This window comes from Pocillopora damicornis, chromosome 1 (genome assembly GCF_964200805.1).
Source record: "Pocillopora damicornis chromosome 1, jaPocDami1.2, whole genome shotgun sequence".
Lineage (NCBI taxonomy): Eukaryota > Metazoa > Cnidaria > Anthozoa > Scleractinia > Pocilloporidae > Pocillopora > Pocillopora damicornis.
In genome coordinates, this window is record NC_142670.1 from 24,596,236 (window position 1) to 24,613,289 (window position 17,054).

The following is a 17,054-nucleotide window of genomic DNA, read 5'->3' on the forward strand; positions in this document are numbered from 1 at the left end:
GAGGGCTCAGTGCGATACAGCAAAAACCTACAATATTCAAAATAAACAACCAAAGGCAAAACTTCTGTGATTCAAGGAAGACTTCGTGACGCGACCCAGACAAATTATCACAACTTTGACCTCTCAGTCGATCTCATCTCCTGCAGATCAGCGAAGCGTCAAAAATATATAATTTCATGCCGACGAACCATAATCTATGATCTTCAACTATTAAACAAAATAAAACAATTGTGATATGACGCTTTTGTCTTAGCTTGTGTGTAAAATGTTGTCAATGGAGTTGCAAGTCGAACAATGAGGACAGTAAATAAAGTAAGACTGCAAATAAAGCGTGAACAATAACGCATCTTTTGGTCGAAAGTCGCTTTGTTATTTACGCAGCAAGTTATTCTTCCACGTTTAGGCTATAACAAAGACGCGATCACACGGCGCTAACGAAGGAAAGATAGGACTTCAAAGAAAATGATGTGAGAGGCCAATGATCCGGTTCGCAGTGATCATGCGAACAGCATGTTTTCCTGAGATCAGTTACCGGAAAATACTGGTCAAGTTTTCCACTTATCCCGACCCCCTTGAATGAGTACTTTTGCTTGAAGACATAACTGCAACGGAGTCTCTTAACCAGTCCCAAGCCGCGTGTCGCTCGATAGATCACAGGATATGATTGGCCACTGTATCACATTACGTCAGAGGACATATCTGCAATGAGAGGACGTAAGTGCAACGGTACACGCGTAGTCTATAGTTCAGCTTGATCAGCATGGTGACATTGGATTGAGGTCCATACAAAGTCTCTTTTCTGCGTTATAAATGGGTTGCAGGACATATTGTGCGGTTTTCGTAGCAATTGTCAGTATTTCAGTGGTGGTAATTCCCATTATTTTGAGTAGGTATTTTGCTAACGATTGTAAGCCCCCTCCCCTCGATCGTGAAGAATGGTGGGGCAAAGGAGACAAGAACAATAACAAGCCGGATTCCAGCGTGTATGAATTCCCTATCAGCTTGACAGACGGAGTTCTTAAGGATCTTAACGAAAGATTATCCAAGACTCGTTTCTTTGAAAACTTGGACGGTATCGATTGGGAATACGGTATAAATCCTGACTACATGAGAGAATTGACCGAATATTGGAAGACGAAGTACGATTGGCGTAAGCAAGAGAAAATTCTCAACACATACAAACATTACAAGACAAAGATAAATGGAATAAAAATCCACTTTCTGCATTTTCAACCAGATTTGAGAGAGGGCCAGAGAATCGTTCCAATTATGCTGGTTCATGGTTGGCCAGGGTCGTTTTATGAATTCTACAAGGTCATTCCAAAGATTGTAGCATCTTCAACAGAAGATTATGCATTTTCTATCATTTGTCCATCGATTCCAGGTTATGGTTTTTCAGAAGCCCCTCATAAGCCAGGCTTTGAGGTGTTTGCCGCAGGACGGATATTTAGCAAGCTGATGGCACGACTTGGTTATGAGTCCTATTACATTCAGGGTGGAGATTGGGGAAGTGCGATAACATGTGCAATGGCACTCATGGATCCTAGGTAAGAAACGACAGGATTAGCGAATTCGAAAAATTTTCAAGTGCCTCTTCACTCAAAATTACATGAGAGATCGTGTTGTTACTTAACATGAAAAACATGTCACAGATAGTCAAAACAAACGAAACTTTGATGAGGTGCATACCCTGTTTGAAATTTGCACTCGTGTTACGTAAAAAATGCACTAATTTTCAGCCGATCAGACAGCGCAATTTTTTTATGTATGTTATTAGTATACGTAATCACATGATCTCGTGTGAAATATGGAATAAATAAGCACATGTAAATTTTTTCAAAGACTAACAAAATTGCACGAGTCCATAGGGCTCGTGCAATTTGTGTTCTTTGAAAAAGTTTACAAGTGCTTATTTATTCCAAATTGCACAAGAAAAATCGTGTGATTACATATTAATGGTATACACGAAAAAACATGAGATAGCTTATCATAATTATGCAGAAGGAAAGCATGTGCATCAAGTGCCAAAATAATTTATTCAAACCCTGTAAGTGACATTGTGTGTTTGGTCAAAACAACCGTGTATGATCAAAACAATAATATACAATGATATTTTCACATCTTGAAGGTGCCGAAAAAGTTCAAAGTCCGGCTAAACAGTTCCAGGAATTGTTCAGTCTGGTTTGTTACTTCTTTGCACTGAATTAACCCTCTTCAATATTGAATTACCTGAAGACTGCATTTATCTTAACCAATCAGAACTAAGTAATTTTTTCATGTATCTTTTTAAATATTTAAACCCCTTCAGGTGGCTGATAAATGAAGTTGGGAGATTGTCCAAAAAATTTGTTTTCTTCTCAACTAAGGGTATTATCAGTCAATATACCTGTAAACCATAGAGGTGTTTATTTATCTTAAAAGGTAACGGTAAAGTTCTGAACTTGAGTCTATTGGCCCACTCAGTTGGAGCTCATACTGTTTGCCCCATAGCATCATAAAGTAACTAGGAGTATTACTACTCCTCCTCCTTCCCCTGGATGGAATGCTAGTCCATGCTATTGCAAGGTTACCCCTCAGCATTTCATGTAACCCTACCATTAATTTTCATATTGCACAAAAACTGCTGTCTGCTCCATACTAGTGTTGGACTGAAAAAGTTAGTTTATTTTATAGTTAGTAAAGAAAACCAAGAAGAAATTTCTTTTTCCATTGCATTGTTATTAAGCTTAAAGTTTACCTTCCTTTTTATTCTAATCACACATGCCACTTTCCACATTACTAGTTCAAACATTGTGCAGGTGTGACAGATATGAACCTAGTGATTACCCAGCCAACACAGAGAGTGGCAAGGTTGCAGGTATCTTACATAGAACCTTGATCTTAATATGCCTACTTATGAGATTGTTTGTTCTATCTTTATATTTTCTAGTCACATTCGAGGACTTCATTTAAACATGTTCCTAGTGTTTGATAAAAACCCCTTGTCCTATATTCAGGCAAAAGTCTTCTTTCCAGAAAAGGAGCAACAAAAGATTTTCCCATTGTCAAAGTTGGTGATTAAAATTCTGCGTGAGGGAGGATATTTACACCTACAAGGTACATGCATTTTTATTACCTTTCCATAATTTTTCATTTGAAATTGAAATTTATTTCCATTTTTGTGGATTATGTTTTGCAGAAATTTTCCTGATTTTTCTTTTAGATTGGATCACAGAAAACTAAGCAACATTAGGGACCATTTTGGGACTTGTTATAAACTCATATTATTAGTTTTATAAAACCTGATTAATTGAAAATATTTGTTGTTAAGTTTTTTGAATATCTTGTTTCAGCAACTCGACCTAACACTGTTGCATTGGCAAATAATGATTCACCTGCTGGCCTGGCAGCTTACCTTGTGGAAAAGTTTGCAATGTGGAGTGGCTGTGCAACCAATGACACAGCAATCTGTTTGGAATCGTGCTTTACAAAGGATGAAATGCTGACAAATGTGATGATATATTGGACCACTCACTCTATTGCTTCATCAATGAGGCTGTATTATGAAACGATGCATAGTGATGATGAATTGCGCTTTGCATCACGGTAAAAGAGATACTCATAGACTTAAGATTGTTCAAAATTATCCCTGTGAAATAAGTCTGGACTGAGGCAAGCTTACAATAGTTCCCAAAGTGAGAAATATCCTGACCTTTGTACTGTATTTCCTTGGTTAAGCACTTGTGTGCTAATAAGTGCCCTCTCCCAAATAGCCCCCTGCCCTCTAGACCATAATGTCAAACAAGCACTCCCCTTCTTTTTCATCACTCTCTTAAAATAGTAGGGATACAAGGAAAACCTGTTTCTATGTCCACTTTATTTACAACTTCTTTTAGCTTCATAACAGCAGATTTAGTTCAGGAGAAGAGTTTTTTTGTTTCAGTTATTTCATTCTCTATGTGCTTGCAGAGTTTTTTATGTGTGTTCTCTGTTCCTTTAATTTTTTTCCTTTTGCTGTGGTAGCTGAATAAGCACCCACCTTGATTATGCGCCTTCTTTCCAATGAGCTCCCCTCCTGTTAGTGAAAATCTCAAACAAGTGTGCGGGTATTTATTTAAGGAAGTATGCTACTTTAATTTAATTTGATTCATGGAAAAATGTCTGTCTTCTTTAGTTTTTGTTAAAAACTTATGGAACTGATGAATTTCATAAACAAATGAAGAATTCAAGTGATAACCTCAAATGAATTTAGCGCAATTGTTGATGGATGGAGGCCTTCCCCAAGGCTTTCTGAAATTCAACACAGAATAGGCAATTGTCCTTGAGTTTTTATTTCCAAGTAACTTGGTAGTATTAATTTTACATCTTTGGCCTAAAATTCTGTGCATTTATTTGACAGCTAGTTGTAATTTATGTGTTTTAATGTTAAGGAGTCATATTATTTGAATATATAGCTTTTTTAATTTTTAGTTTTGTTGTCTTGGCAGTATCCCCGTTACAGTTCCCTCTGCAATAGCTGATTTTCCCCATGAACTTTTTCGGACTCCAGAACCTTGGATTCACAACAAATTTACAGACATTGTTCAGTTCACAGAAATGCCTCGCGGTGGACACTTTGCTGCCTTTGAAGAACCTGAGTTATTTGCTGCAGATGTTATTCAGTTTGTCGCGAAAGTAGAAAAGCGTTTACAAGAAAAAACAGCCGAAGAACGTAAGGAAACCACTGGCTGAGGGGGATGTATGAAACTGAAGGTTTATATATGCAGGATATTCGTGGTAGTAAAAAACTGTAATTAACTATTAAGGGGTAAGTTTCTAAAGAAATTGTGGTGCTGCGTCGGTGGGGTATAACAAGATAATTCAGTTTTATCAACTGAGTTGAAAATGCATTGGCCACCGTTTCTGCAATTTTAAAGCTAAGATTTCGACTGGTAACCTTCGTCAGAGCAAGTGTCAGGCTGTAGGCAAAACAGACCTGTTAATTTCCGTATTCATAGAGAAAGAACGTCAAAATTACTGAATTTCTGTTCATGAACTCGTTCTTGCAACTGGTTTTGAAAGTTTCTTTATTGGTTGGAATTTAGTTTTCTAGAAATGACCTTTCTTGAAAGGATCATTTCTTGATCATCGCATTTAAATGATACTTGACCTGCAAGTGATGCACAGGTAAGAGATCCTCCTAGGTTAGCCGCAGTTTAGAAAATTGGAAAAAAAAAAGCCGGAAAAAATTCAGGATTCGAGGCGATTCAAACCCGTTCTTTAAGATACTTCTTGGGCACTACCACCACAAACATGTCAGAGATGAGGCACATTCTTTCGGATTGTTGTTATTGTTGTTTGTTTTGTTTTGGTTTTTTATTTTCGTAAAAGAATTTGATAGTGCCTCAACTTAGTACTTTTGTGAGAGACACATTGGACTGTTTTGGAAAAAAAAATGAAGAAACTGGCTTCGATTTTGATATGTATTCGACATATCACCCTCTATAAAATGACAGAGATATCACGAGTGCCCTGGTTGGTCAAAGGCCTAACGTTTATTGCACCATTAAACCCATAGGAAATTTTGGACTTGATTTTCCTTCGGTATTTACTTGCTTTTTTCAATGTTTAACCAAAGATCATTGACTTAATCTTCACTATGTATTTACATTTCTTTTAAATTCATACGTCTCTAGACGCTTAAAATATTTCGGTATACATGTATATAGCTGTTGGCATAACATGCGGATGAAATCACCTCCCAACTATTGAATGGAAACATTGAGGAAAATGTTTGCCTGAGATTTTTGAAATCCAGTTGATCTTCAAGCACTGTTATTTTTTCTTTTCTTTGTAGTACACATTAACACTTCATATTACAATTAAACTATAGCAACTTGCAGATTTCGAATTCAGATTGATAGGAATTGTCGTTATTTTTACTTAAATACCGCGTTTGTATGCAGCGCCTTTTCAACGATGAGTATTGTTTTTGGAATTTGCCCATGGTTTCTTTTTCTCAGTGAGTGTAGCTGAAGCTACAAGTGAAAGAAATCATAATAATTTCACTTACGTTTTGATTAATGTACTCTGTTATAGCTTTGATAAAACTAATGCTGAGGTTCTATTCTAATAAATATATGTATGTAAAATCTTGGTTTCATAGCGCGAAAAGTCTTTTTGAGAGAGAGAGTGCTCCTGAGTGAAAGTGATTCTTCATCTTTTGAGGACGTCGACTAAGGGAGAGTGAAAGAGTGTGTTTGTAAATCTGAAAAGTGCTTTTAGGGAGAAAGTCTCGTTGTCATTTTCCACTCACCGAAGATTGAAAAACACAGCTTCACTCAATAGTAACACAAGACCGATTTAGGAACCTGAAAGACCCTAACAGTGTTAATAAAGAGAGGCCACAGAGACGTCTTATTCATAAAAATAACGAATTTTCCGATCCTGAAATTAACAAAAAGAGAAATTACTTTATGCATTTAATAGCAGCTACTGCTTCAGGTCTATTTATTCGTGAGCTATTCAGTGTTTGCAATTTCTGTTCGGCTTCACTGTGCACCGTCAATACTCCATGGAGTCAGTTGCAGTTCTGATTAAACTTCTGGTTTATTTAAAAGATCATATCTGCCCATAAGTGTTACTAACTAGGGACGAAGTCATCGAAATAGGTTCACCAGCGTCCATACAGGAGTATGACCAAGAAACAGACATCTTGTTTGTCATTATTTCATACCTGCCCGTCGTTTTAGAGGAATTAAAATCAACACTAAGTAGAAAAGGGTACCCCCTATCCCCGCCACTAGTTCGCTTCACGTCTACAGTTTTGGCTACATCATCTATGGTAACATAACCTGTGATGAAATACCTTATGTCGGTGGTGAAAATGGGCAGACTTCGTAAACAAAAACAGTTAAGTACTCTCATCTCATCTCTCAGCTGTTTCGCCTTTGATGATGACTTTGAACTAAGAGTTACAATCAAATTACTTTTATTTTGTTGCGCTTTTCCTGTCACTTAACGGTTAAATATCAAATTAGTCAGGTGTTATCTGCCGATTACTGTCCAACTTATTAATATCAAGTGCTCCGTTTAATTCAATGAGATCGTGCGGCTGTATGAATCTAACATGTCTCTTTCCCTTTAGGCGAGCACTCTCTCTTAAGCCTTAAGTAGGATTCTACAAAGCTGTCCACTTACTAGGGTGACAAAACTGAGGGAGGACCCAGCTTTTATGGTGCTGAATTTTTCTCAAGGTTTAACCGTTTCAGATTCACCATTTTCCAACACCTTCCACCGCCCTAAATGCTTGTAGACCGCTTTGTCCCAGTCTCTTCATCCACGAAATGGATGTACCCCCCCGCTCCCGCCCAAAGGAAAAAAAAAGCAGAGGACGAAGAAAAGTTCTCAAAAGTACAACCATCCTTTAACATAAAAAATTAGGAAAGTTAGATATAGGTGAAATTGGTCAGATTTATCTTGCCCTTCTTTTAACAGGACAAGATTCCAAATTAATATTAGCTTCTATGCGGTATATCTATTTAACAAACCGTTGGAGAGACCAGGAAATACGTCCAGTTCCAAGAAGACTCATGTGAAGCAGGAGTTCATTACTTATACTAGTAATCAGTGATGGGCTCCTGTTTGAAGCCAGGAGAGATGACATAAGAGTTGTTGTATTGTTGGGTTTGGTGCATGAAGCTGAAAGGTCACTATGCCCCCAGCACCTGATCGAACAACGGAGAATGGACATATATTTTCACGACTATCGTTACTGTTTTGGATGTCTCTGGTCCCAGTCTCACAAATGAAATCAAACAATATTTACCAATCTCAGAAACCAAAATGGTAAATGATCCTCCCGATTGTTGTTGTTGTCGTTTTTAACTAGTCAATCACACATCACACTCTGTTGCCCCGTCACGCAACTAGTTGTCATACAAAAGAACCATTACAGAACACTTTTGTTACAATTTTTTCTTCAGAGAAAATAAAAGGTTTTTTTCAGACACCTCTGCTTTCATCCAGTGCGTTTTCTTTTCGCCACAAAAAGTCGAGGAACTGTGATGGGCAAAATGTGTACGTGACGAAAATGCCAAAACATTTTAACCGCCCCCTGTTGTTTTCACGTGTTAAACATGATATGGATTCATAACGATGTTGCTGGTCGTGCGACAATGCAGGTAGATTCAGCGTCAGAAGAGTAAGTGCGTGTCGTGCCCTTGTAGCAATGACACATCCGACAACAAAGTGCTAGTGTGTTCAGATAGTGGATTTTGTACATAACCGACAATATAGCATTAGAACCCGGATAGTGGATCTCGTTTACAAGTGTGGAACGCACATATATTCCGGAGTGAAGAACGGGAAATAAAGTTACACACAAACGTAGAATTTCCCTTACTTTTGGCGTGGACTGATCACCCCAGCCGAAATCATCTCTGTTAGGCTTGGTCCATGTTTTACTTTGGGGTTTTTCTGAGAGGGAAATGGAGGCGAAGGCTGACCATGTACTCCTTACATTTGTGGCTGGAGGTTAGTTGTGCGTAGCATTATTTCTGTCGCTGTTTTGATTTAGTATCATGGATCACAATAGATTCTTTGCGTTGTGTAGCTACAACGTAAGCTGTTCCACAACTTAAATGAATTATCAGTCGAGCCTGTGTTGAGTAATTTTAAATCTGTTGGTCAACGTACTTTAACTTGATTTTCAACGGAAGAGGCGTTCCCTTTTGTCTCAGCAAATCCAATATTCAATGAAAACAGTATTCAAATCCAATATTTAATCAAAACAAATATTCGAAAAGCGGCCGAGAAAGGCGGTACAGTCATTGTTTGGTGGGCGGACCTCTACCAAAAAGAGGTTTTATGGCAACTTTCTGACGCTCTTATAATGCCAAAGTTGACAAAGATCTCACTTTCATCAACCAAAGAGCGTCAAAAACACGACTAACGATCTTATAGCTAGACAAGAATTGCCGGCCACTGCAAAAATTCTCACCATCACAACTCCTAGAACTCCCTGTATTTACTTTTTACCCGAAATTCACAAACCTAACAACCTAGGTCGACCCATATTCTCTGCCTGTAGTTGTCCCACCGAGCTTATTTCCAGCTATTTAGACAAAATTATGGCACCTAAGGTCAAAACCTTACCATCATACATTAAGGACAGCCAACACGCACTTGAAATTTTTCGCAACCTTTCTGGCCAAAACAAACTTCTTTTCACTATGGATATTACATATCTTCATACTGTCATTCCCAATGACGAAGGTCTCGGGGCCCTTAAACTTTTTTTTGATTAACGCTCTGTTTAGGAACCTGGCTCTGAAATATTACTCTGTCCAGCCGAACTAGTCCTAATCATCAATTGCTCTTCATTTGGTGGCAACTACCTTAAACAAACTAATGGCGTAGCCATGGGGACCAAAATGGGATCCAGTTACGCCAATCTATTTGTAGGTTTTATTGAACACCAATTTTTTAGTGAATACTTTCATTCACAATCTAGAGAAAATGCCGGAACCTCAGAGGTCCATCAAGATCACTGTTCATTTCAGATGCTCCTCGGCCAGTGTCATTTACTGTATAACTTGTGTTTATTGCAAAAAGTTTTACATTTGTGAAACAGGAAGACAACTTGGTGACCGATTCCAAGAACACCTTTGTGACATAGAAAGAAATGACAAGGATGCATCCAAACTATTCACAAGACACTTCAATCTCCCTAACCATTCTTAGCAGGATATGGCAGTTTGGGGCCTTTCCCTACATCTAGGCAGTTCCGGAAGCTGCAAAACTCAGAGCAAAAGTTTATCTTTCAAATTGGCACACTTAATCCCCACAGTATCAACAAGTGCTTTTCATTAATCTAATTTATTATTGTTTTTCTGTCACCATATTCCCACCAATAGCTTAGCTCCTTTTTCCGCTTATAAACACGCACACAACCCATAATGTCTCCAATCACTCTGATGAAGGGCTGACACTTGAAATGTCAACTTTTAAACTCTGGTGGCCAATTTATGTTATCAACTCAGTTGATAATTACTAAATTACCTGCACACTCGAAAGCCGGAACTTAGTTTCTTATGAATTAACGATTGGCCTGTCCAAGGTCAGTTGTTCTGTTGGTGGCTTGCACTGTTGAATACCAAACTAACTCCTGTCCTGGAACAGGCTCTATAGAGCTGAATGAGTGAGCTTGTTTAAGGACAAACAGCGTTGTGGAAGCTGAGTGGTCTTTCAAGAATTTATTTCTATTCAATGTGTATAACTCTACAAATTATTGATTTTTTGAAAAATGTCATTGCAGTTGTACTAAAACTTTTCCAAGTGAACACTAATTATATGTAGGTCACTAGAAAAATAAAGAAATTAAAGTAGTGGTCTAGCTTGAGCTCCCTTTTGATTTTTATGGGCCCAGGTTAATTAGTATCATCAACTAATTGCACACATGCCATTAACCATAAACAATTAATACATAATAAGGTTAATTATTCATAAGTTTTATTGGTTCTCACTTATATCTATTTGAGGACAGACTCATAGATGATGTCATCATAAATAGATTCCATGCTGTTAGGAATTTGTTCTATAATAGAGTACACAGATGATGTAAAATTGTGGTGAAAACAAAAAAGTTGGCACAAGAGGTGCAGCGAAGTGTGTTATTGATGTTCTTACCACATTTTGATGTCTTGAACTGAGCAGACCCATGGCAACATAGAATCTATGTGTCTTACATAATAAACAAACAATATGTTCTTAATGGTGACATCATCTAAGTGTCTGTCCTCCAACAGATCCTGGGTGAAAACCAGTCAAAGTGTGTGACTGTATAATTCAGGTTTATTTGTGAACCAGATATGAGTATTCTGGGAGTCTCCAGATACCTAATGAAATTCTCCTGGCCTCCTTTGCCATTTGCTAACTGATGACAACATTATTTTGGATATGTCTCTGTGGTAGAAGGGAAATCCATCACAATTTATCCTCATAAATAAAGTGGAGGTTTCTGTTTATGGTGGATTTTTGTGTGTGTCCATTTTAGTCACTTTATTGTGTAGGAAGATGCTGAGAAAGATATGTTGCAAACCAAAATGCTATGTGGGGGGAAAGGCAAAAGGTTTTTAATCCCTTGCCAGAGATGGGGCGATTTTATCTGTATATGGGAGAACAGCAGATAGATTTATGGATAGGTGGCCTACATATAATGCTAATCATTGCTACAAAAGCAATGATTTGTGAGGAATCAGTCAGAACTCAAGAGAAATACATTTAGATATGTCTTGTTAACTTCTTGTGGTGTTTATGTATAGGATTGTCAACATGTTGTGCAAAGACATCTACAGCTCCATTGGAAAGACTGAAAATTCTCTTCCAGGCTCAGAATCAACACTACAAGAACATGGGTAAGTTAGCTTTCTAACAAATGTATGAAGAGAAATCTTTTTTAAAATCTGCAGAACTTTTAAGATCTTCATGTAGTCATAATATTAGTTACAAGATAATTATGGAAATAGATGGGATGTGAGGTGAAGTTAGTGCAGTGATTGTGTGTGGAGTTCTCCAATGTGTTTTTACTTTTATTGAAGCCAAAATGGTTTATATATTCCTATGGGCAGTAAATTGTACTGAAAGATAATTCACGTTCACCTTTTTTTTCAGGGGTATTTAGGGCTCTAAAAACCATTTACCATAAAGAAGGACCTTTGGGTTATTACAGAGGTATGCTATTATTTTATAAAGAATTGTTTTGCTTGTAAGTTACAACATAAGAGTTCTATGTCCTTGGGTACTCTTAGTCTGGTTGTAAAGTTTAATTGGATGAAGACTAGGTCTGTAAATCTCCCTAGGATCCCTGGGTATTTATAAAAAATTGAAAATGAAAACATAGACCCACCTTACATTTGTTTGCTTCTTTAACTTTCCTTTCTCCCTCAGAGTTAAAAATTTAGATTCATGAACAAAGTAACCAATGCAATCAACTCCATGGAGTTACATATTCAAATTTATTACATACTTGACTCAGTCACAGGGTACCAGTGTTTATTTTTGTTAGTAGAAATTAAATTGCCTCAGGAGAGGTAAAGAAATTCAATGCTGTTAATACTCACAATTTAGAATCTTTTTCCAACCAGGGAATGGTGCTCTTATGTTGCGGGTTTTTCCATATGGTGCCGTTCAGTTTGTATCATATGAGCAGTATAAGAAGGTCAGTACATAGTCACTTAATTTAACCCTTAAACTCCCAAGATCTGATCATTAATTCTCCCCTTCAGCCACTACACATTTCCTTGTAAATTAGTTATGAGAAATTTGGTGTTGGGTCAAGATAACAACTTTTAGCTGATGAGTTTGAGTATTCTTATTACCTGTCTTCTGGATAATGTATGGATGTTATATGGAGAAGTTACATGTTAATCACTGTGTTGGCCTATAGGATACTTTGTGATGAATTTGAAATGTCTACTATCCATTTCTCCCCACAGGTCTTAAACTCCTTGTATTTTAATGGGGCTTTGAGTAAACTGCTCTCTGGATCTTTTGCAGGTATGAAGTATGAATAAGCAACAACATGTATTTAAATATTATGCAATTTGTTTATTAATTACTTAATCTTAAGAAAGTTACACATTCCTGTAGGTCCCTGGGTTTTCAGTACTGCTAACAAATTGAGTAATGTTATACCATATCATGAGTCAACTTCAAGTCACTAGTTAAGTTTGAGTCAACTTAAATTTTTCCCTTTTTTATCAAATAACATGGCAAGGCAATACACTATTATTGTAGCCACCACAAAATAATGGAGGAAAAAAAACCAACAAACCTATTCATTTAACTAAGTTTTTTACCTATTTTACTTTGGTGGAAACAGCTTATAAGTTTGTCTGTTTCAATGTCACCACAGACAAGAATCCCTGCATTCTAAATTGTTGCTAAGGGCTCTAAGACCTCTCTCAATGTTACAGAATTGTCACAAACTTTAGAAAACATCTCAAAGTCTTTTATTGTCCATTTAAAGACAATTCAAAACCCTGAGGATAACCACAACTGATGCTCTGACTACTAAAAAAAATTGACCTTGTTAACTTTCAACTTCATGGTCATGCACATGACTCAGTGCACATCATACACTATGTATTCCACACAATATATGTAACATGGCTCAATTCAAAAATTTTGAAAAAGCAAAACCCATTTATCATGGGAAAATTAAGAAAAGTTGGACAGAATCAGGGGAACAATATATGTCCTCCAAAATAAAGAGAGAATGAGATCTCTTCAGATGCAACATGACGGTTGAGTACAAGAAATCAGTTTTATACTCTGAGTCAAGACAGTTTTTCATTGAATAAGGACTTCTGCCTCAGATGTGCATAATCAAAAAGAAGTTGAAATATTTGGGGGGAACTCATAGGTACCTTGGAATGTTAACTTCTATGAAACCAGCCCTGAATCAGTATAGAATTAAACCTGAAAAACATTCAAGCTTAATTCTAGGTGTTCTTGTATCCCTGGTTCATCATTTTGACACAGAAATGAAAAAAGCTAAAAGGCAAACATTACTGAACTTGTTAATTTCTAATTTCTTTCAATTACTTATCATGCTATTTGAGGTTGAGTAAAATTCATATTGATGGTGAAGATTGTTTTATTATTAGTTATTAATTTCATTTTTACTCCTCTCACCAGGAATTACGGCTTGTTCACTGACATATCCCTTGGACGTTGTACGTTCACGCCTGGCATTTCAAGTGGCTGATGAGCAAATCTATTGTGGAATATGTCATGTAATTCGCCAGATTATTACTACAGAGGGAGGATTTGCAGGTCTTTACAGAGGTTATGCTGCTACAGCACTTTCAATGATTCCAGCTGTTGGTAAGTCAAGATGGTGGTCCCAAAAAACTTCAAACCAATGTGTTGCTCTGTTTTTGAAGTATTACTACAGTCAGTTAACCTCCTGTAAGCGACCATCCACAAGGTAAATACTAGGTGGTCACTTATGGAAGGTGGTGGCTTACCTAAGGTCAGGCTATAGGTGGTTCATATTCTGGGTAAGTTGAACATGGTGATAGGTCTAATCAAACCTTTAGTAAGAACTTTTAAATACTTTGTCAAGGAAAAAATTTAGAATCTATGGTGATTGTTTTGTATTTTTTTGTTAAATACTTCTGGTAGCAACCTCATCTGCTGAAAAAATTTCCACTTTCTGCTCTTGTGCAATAGAGCAGACTGTCTGTTAAGTGGTCACCTATGGGAAGTTAAAAACAATTGAAATTGTAAAAAATTTTGAGAGGTAGTAACTTAGAGGTTCCATTTATGGTGTGTTGACTGAGAAACTTTAATTTGGTATTTTGAAAGAGTGGTCACTAACAAGGGGTGGTTGTCAAGGGAGGTTTGACTGTAGCAGAAATTTCCTTTAAAAAATGCCTTACTCTTTCTGTGGATGCCATGGAAATTTCTTTTAAACCTGAAACTTGTTGTATAGCTTCTACTGCCAATTTGCTGTGTTACATTGAATTATTTGGGAATTAAAGATTCAAAAGTAATGGACATGATGACAGTGTCCAGCTTTCCAACACAGACTGCTCTTACAAACTGCATGAACTGTGATTTGTAATTTATCTCAATTGGTCAATGATTGAAAAGAAATAATAACATCAAAATAGGTGGAATTAGACAGAAACAAAGTTTTTGGGCATGTGGCGTTCTCTACCTTTAGCATAAGTTTTTGGTAATCCTCTGAAAACTGGTAAATTTGTCACTGACAGAAATTCTGTAAGTTAGATCTAAAGTGTTAACGAGGATTTTCCACAAACTTATGATTCAACTGTGAGCAACCCCTTGGCAAATCATTTGTGATTGCTTTTCTGACATGTAGTTGGAGGCTTTTTGGTGCATTCTTTGTGCTGTTCCCTTTATTCAAAAAAGGCTCTGACTAACTCAGCAGGTACAAATTATGCATCATTTTGAATTTAATTCAAAACTGTAAACTTTACTTGTTTAAAACAAGTTTTTTTCTTAACCATTTACAGGATTTGGGTTCTTCACCTATGAGAGTATCAAAGACTTCATACTTTCAATGAGTGGCCCTTTGACAAAGAAAAACAGAGAGGGTCAAGAAGTTCTAACACCAATTGGGGGGCTGTTGTGTGGTGCAGTGGCTGGTGCCTCTTCACAGACAGTGGCGTAAGTTTGAACCAAATTTTTCTTTTACAATCATATTTATTTATTACTAAGTATTGTTATGGCACACACAGAAACCAATTTAAATTAACAGTAAAACATTACATTAAAGTAATTATTTATAATTATTCTATGATTATATGAACTTAGTAGAAATTGTCATCAGTTTTCATGGTTGTCTTATCTCTCTTACTTTTGCCATGAATTAATTCCCATATGTTGTTTGCAGATATCCTCTAGATGTTGTTAGACGGCGAATGCAGCTTGCAGGGGCAGTGTCTGATGGCTACAAATACAGGTAATAGACAACTATATTGTGAGGAAGTATGCATTAGGCAGTTTTACATCATTGAAAATAATGGCTTTGAAATGATATCTTTGGGGTTAATTTATCAAAAAAATACTTTAATCATTTTAAAGGAAACTATTCTATAACTTGTAAGTTTAATATTAGATAATAATATTTTAAGTTAAAACATTTCATGTTCTGAGGTTGTTGAGAGAATCTGAATTTTTTTGTGTAGTGGTTGCAATAACACCTGAAAGAATCTGAATTTTTTTTTGTGTGTAGTGGTTGCATTAACACCTTTGTAACAGTCTACTTGGAAGATGGTGTGAGAAAAGGCTTGTATCGTGGCTTGTCAATCAACTACTTGCGGGTCATACCACAGGTGGCAGTCATGTTCAGTGTGTATGAGCTTACAAAGCAGTTTCTTAGCAGTGACATGACAACTGAAAGGAGTGAGTGATCAAACACCAAACAAGAAGACTTCTGTCTCATCTTTTGAACATGTGTACTAAATACAGGATAGTAGTCACTAATAAACATGCAGAGAAAACACAAGAGCTGCATAATCCTCCTGCATCAACACAGCTGTCAAGAGACAATAATGTATCTGTTGGTCAAAACGATTTTGGTTCAGTAACTGTCATGCATATACTGTATACTGTATTGAGCATTTACAGGACTACATTGAACCTCAGAAAGTTAATTGTTACTGCAACTTACTATCAATTCACTGTGAAGAAAGTACAAAGAATTGAAAGTAATAATAAGGGATGCAAAATGACCAATTTTAGTCTATGTGCTATTGACCATATTGTGGTATACATGGTGGCCAACATACTGGTAGTTGTCACAACATTGGACTTTCTTGCTCCTGCTCATTCACCAGATTAGATTGAAATCATGATCACTGAATGATGTAAAGTAACAATAAAAATCAGTGAAACAAATACAATCAAGCTATTATTTCCATTAAATAACAATAAAGAAATATTTTATATAAATTTGTCTTGGTCACCCAATGGGCCCCCAAAAATCCAAAATTTAAAGAATTAAGAAGCAGGTTCTGACGGTCCCAAACAAGTCTAAATTTTTTCTTTTGCTGATAGTTTAATTGCATAGTTTTAAAAACTTTTGCAACTCCCATCATGAATGAAAACAGAACAGTGTTATGGGCCCATTAAGTTAACAGGACCTTTGAGAAACAGGCCCCCAGCCCCTTAATGAAAGAAACTGGTACATATACTATAATTTCGTTCTGTATTTTTCTCTGTATTTTTCTCTGGCTTTGTCCCATACTTTGTCCCCAACTGTGAACCACAGTTGCAGGGGAATATACTATACATTGGCCTAATGGTCAGCGTACTTGACTCTGGGTTGAGAGGTTCTGGTCCAAGACCAGGTGGCATCAGTGTCTTGTGTTCTTGGGCATTACTCCTACAGTGCCTCTGGCAAATGGACTAGCATTCCACTAGCATTGACAACAAAAAAAGGATGATTTAATCTCTCATTTGGAACTTCAGCATGGAGGGGGGTGGGGGGGGGGGGGAGGAATTTGAACAAACCATGCTTCAAAAGTTGAAATGCTGCGTGTGGGAGTGGGGATATTGTA

General features: G+C 36.9%; 2 protein-coding genes across 2 annotated transcripts; both read left to right on the forward strand.

Annotated features, from left to right (window-relative positions):
* Window positions 1-351: 351 nt before the first annotated feature.
* LOC113677512 (epoxide hydrolase 1) lies at window positions 352-6,110 on the forward strand. The gene is made up of 4 exons (XM_027194335.2): window positions 352-1,547; window positions 2,930-3,096; window positions 3,333-3,585; window positions 4,467-6,110. The coding sequence occupies exons 1-4, from the start codon at window positions 811-813 to the stop codon at window positions 4,708-4,710; spliced, it is 1,401 nt and encodes a 466-aa protein (XP_027050136.2). The 5' UTR covers window positions 352-810; the 3' UTR covers window positions 4,711-6,110.
* A 1,966-nt stretch (window positions 6,111-8,076) lies between these two features.
* LOC113677497 (mitochondrial coenzyme A transporter SLC25A16) lies at window positions 8,077-16,392 on the forward strand. The gene is made up of 9 exons (XM_027194316.2): window positions 8,077-8,493; window positions 11,283-11,375; window positions 11,632-11,691; window positions 12,105-12,178; window positions 12,456-12,516; window positions 13,660-13,848; window positions 15,006-15,159; window positions 15,386-15,454; window positions 15,728-16,392. Exons 1-9 carry the CDS (start codon window positions 8,448-8,450, stop codon window positions 15,903-15,905), a joined length of 924 nt encoding a protein of 307 aa, XP_027050117.1. The 5' UTR covers window positions 8,077-8,447; the 3' UTR covers window positions 15,906-16,392.
* The last annotated feature ends 662 nt before the right edge of the window (window positions 16,393-17,054 follow it).

Excerpts from the sequence above, each read along its gene's own strand:
- LOC113677497 (XM_027194316.2), top strand. The coding sequence starts at position 8,448 with ATGGAGGCGAAGGCTGACCATGTACTCCTTACATTTGTGGCTGGAG. Across the intron at positions 11,376-11,631 it reads TCAACACTACAAGAACATGG|GGGTATTTAGGGCTCTAAAA; the intron begins GTAAGTTAGCTT and ends CTTTTTTTTCAG. Across the intron at positions 13,849-15,005 it reads TTCAATGATTCCAGCTGTTG|GATTTGGGTTCTTCACCTAT; the intron begins GTAAGTCAAGAT and ends AACCATTTACAG.
- LOC113677512 (XM_027194335.2), top strand. The coding sequence starts at position 811 with ATGGGTTGCAGGACATATTGTGCGGTTTTCGTAGCAATTGTCAGTATT. Across the intron at positions 3,097-3,332 it reads AGGATATTTACACCTACAAG|CAACTCGACCTAACACTGTT; the intron begins GTACATGCATTT and ends ATCTTGTTTCAG. Across the intron at positions 3,586-4,466 it reads GAATTGCGCTTTGCATCACG|TATCCCCGTTACAGTTCCCT; the intron begins GTAAAAGAGATA and ends TTGTCTTGGCAG.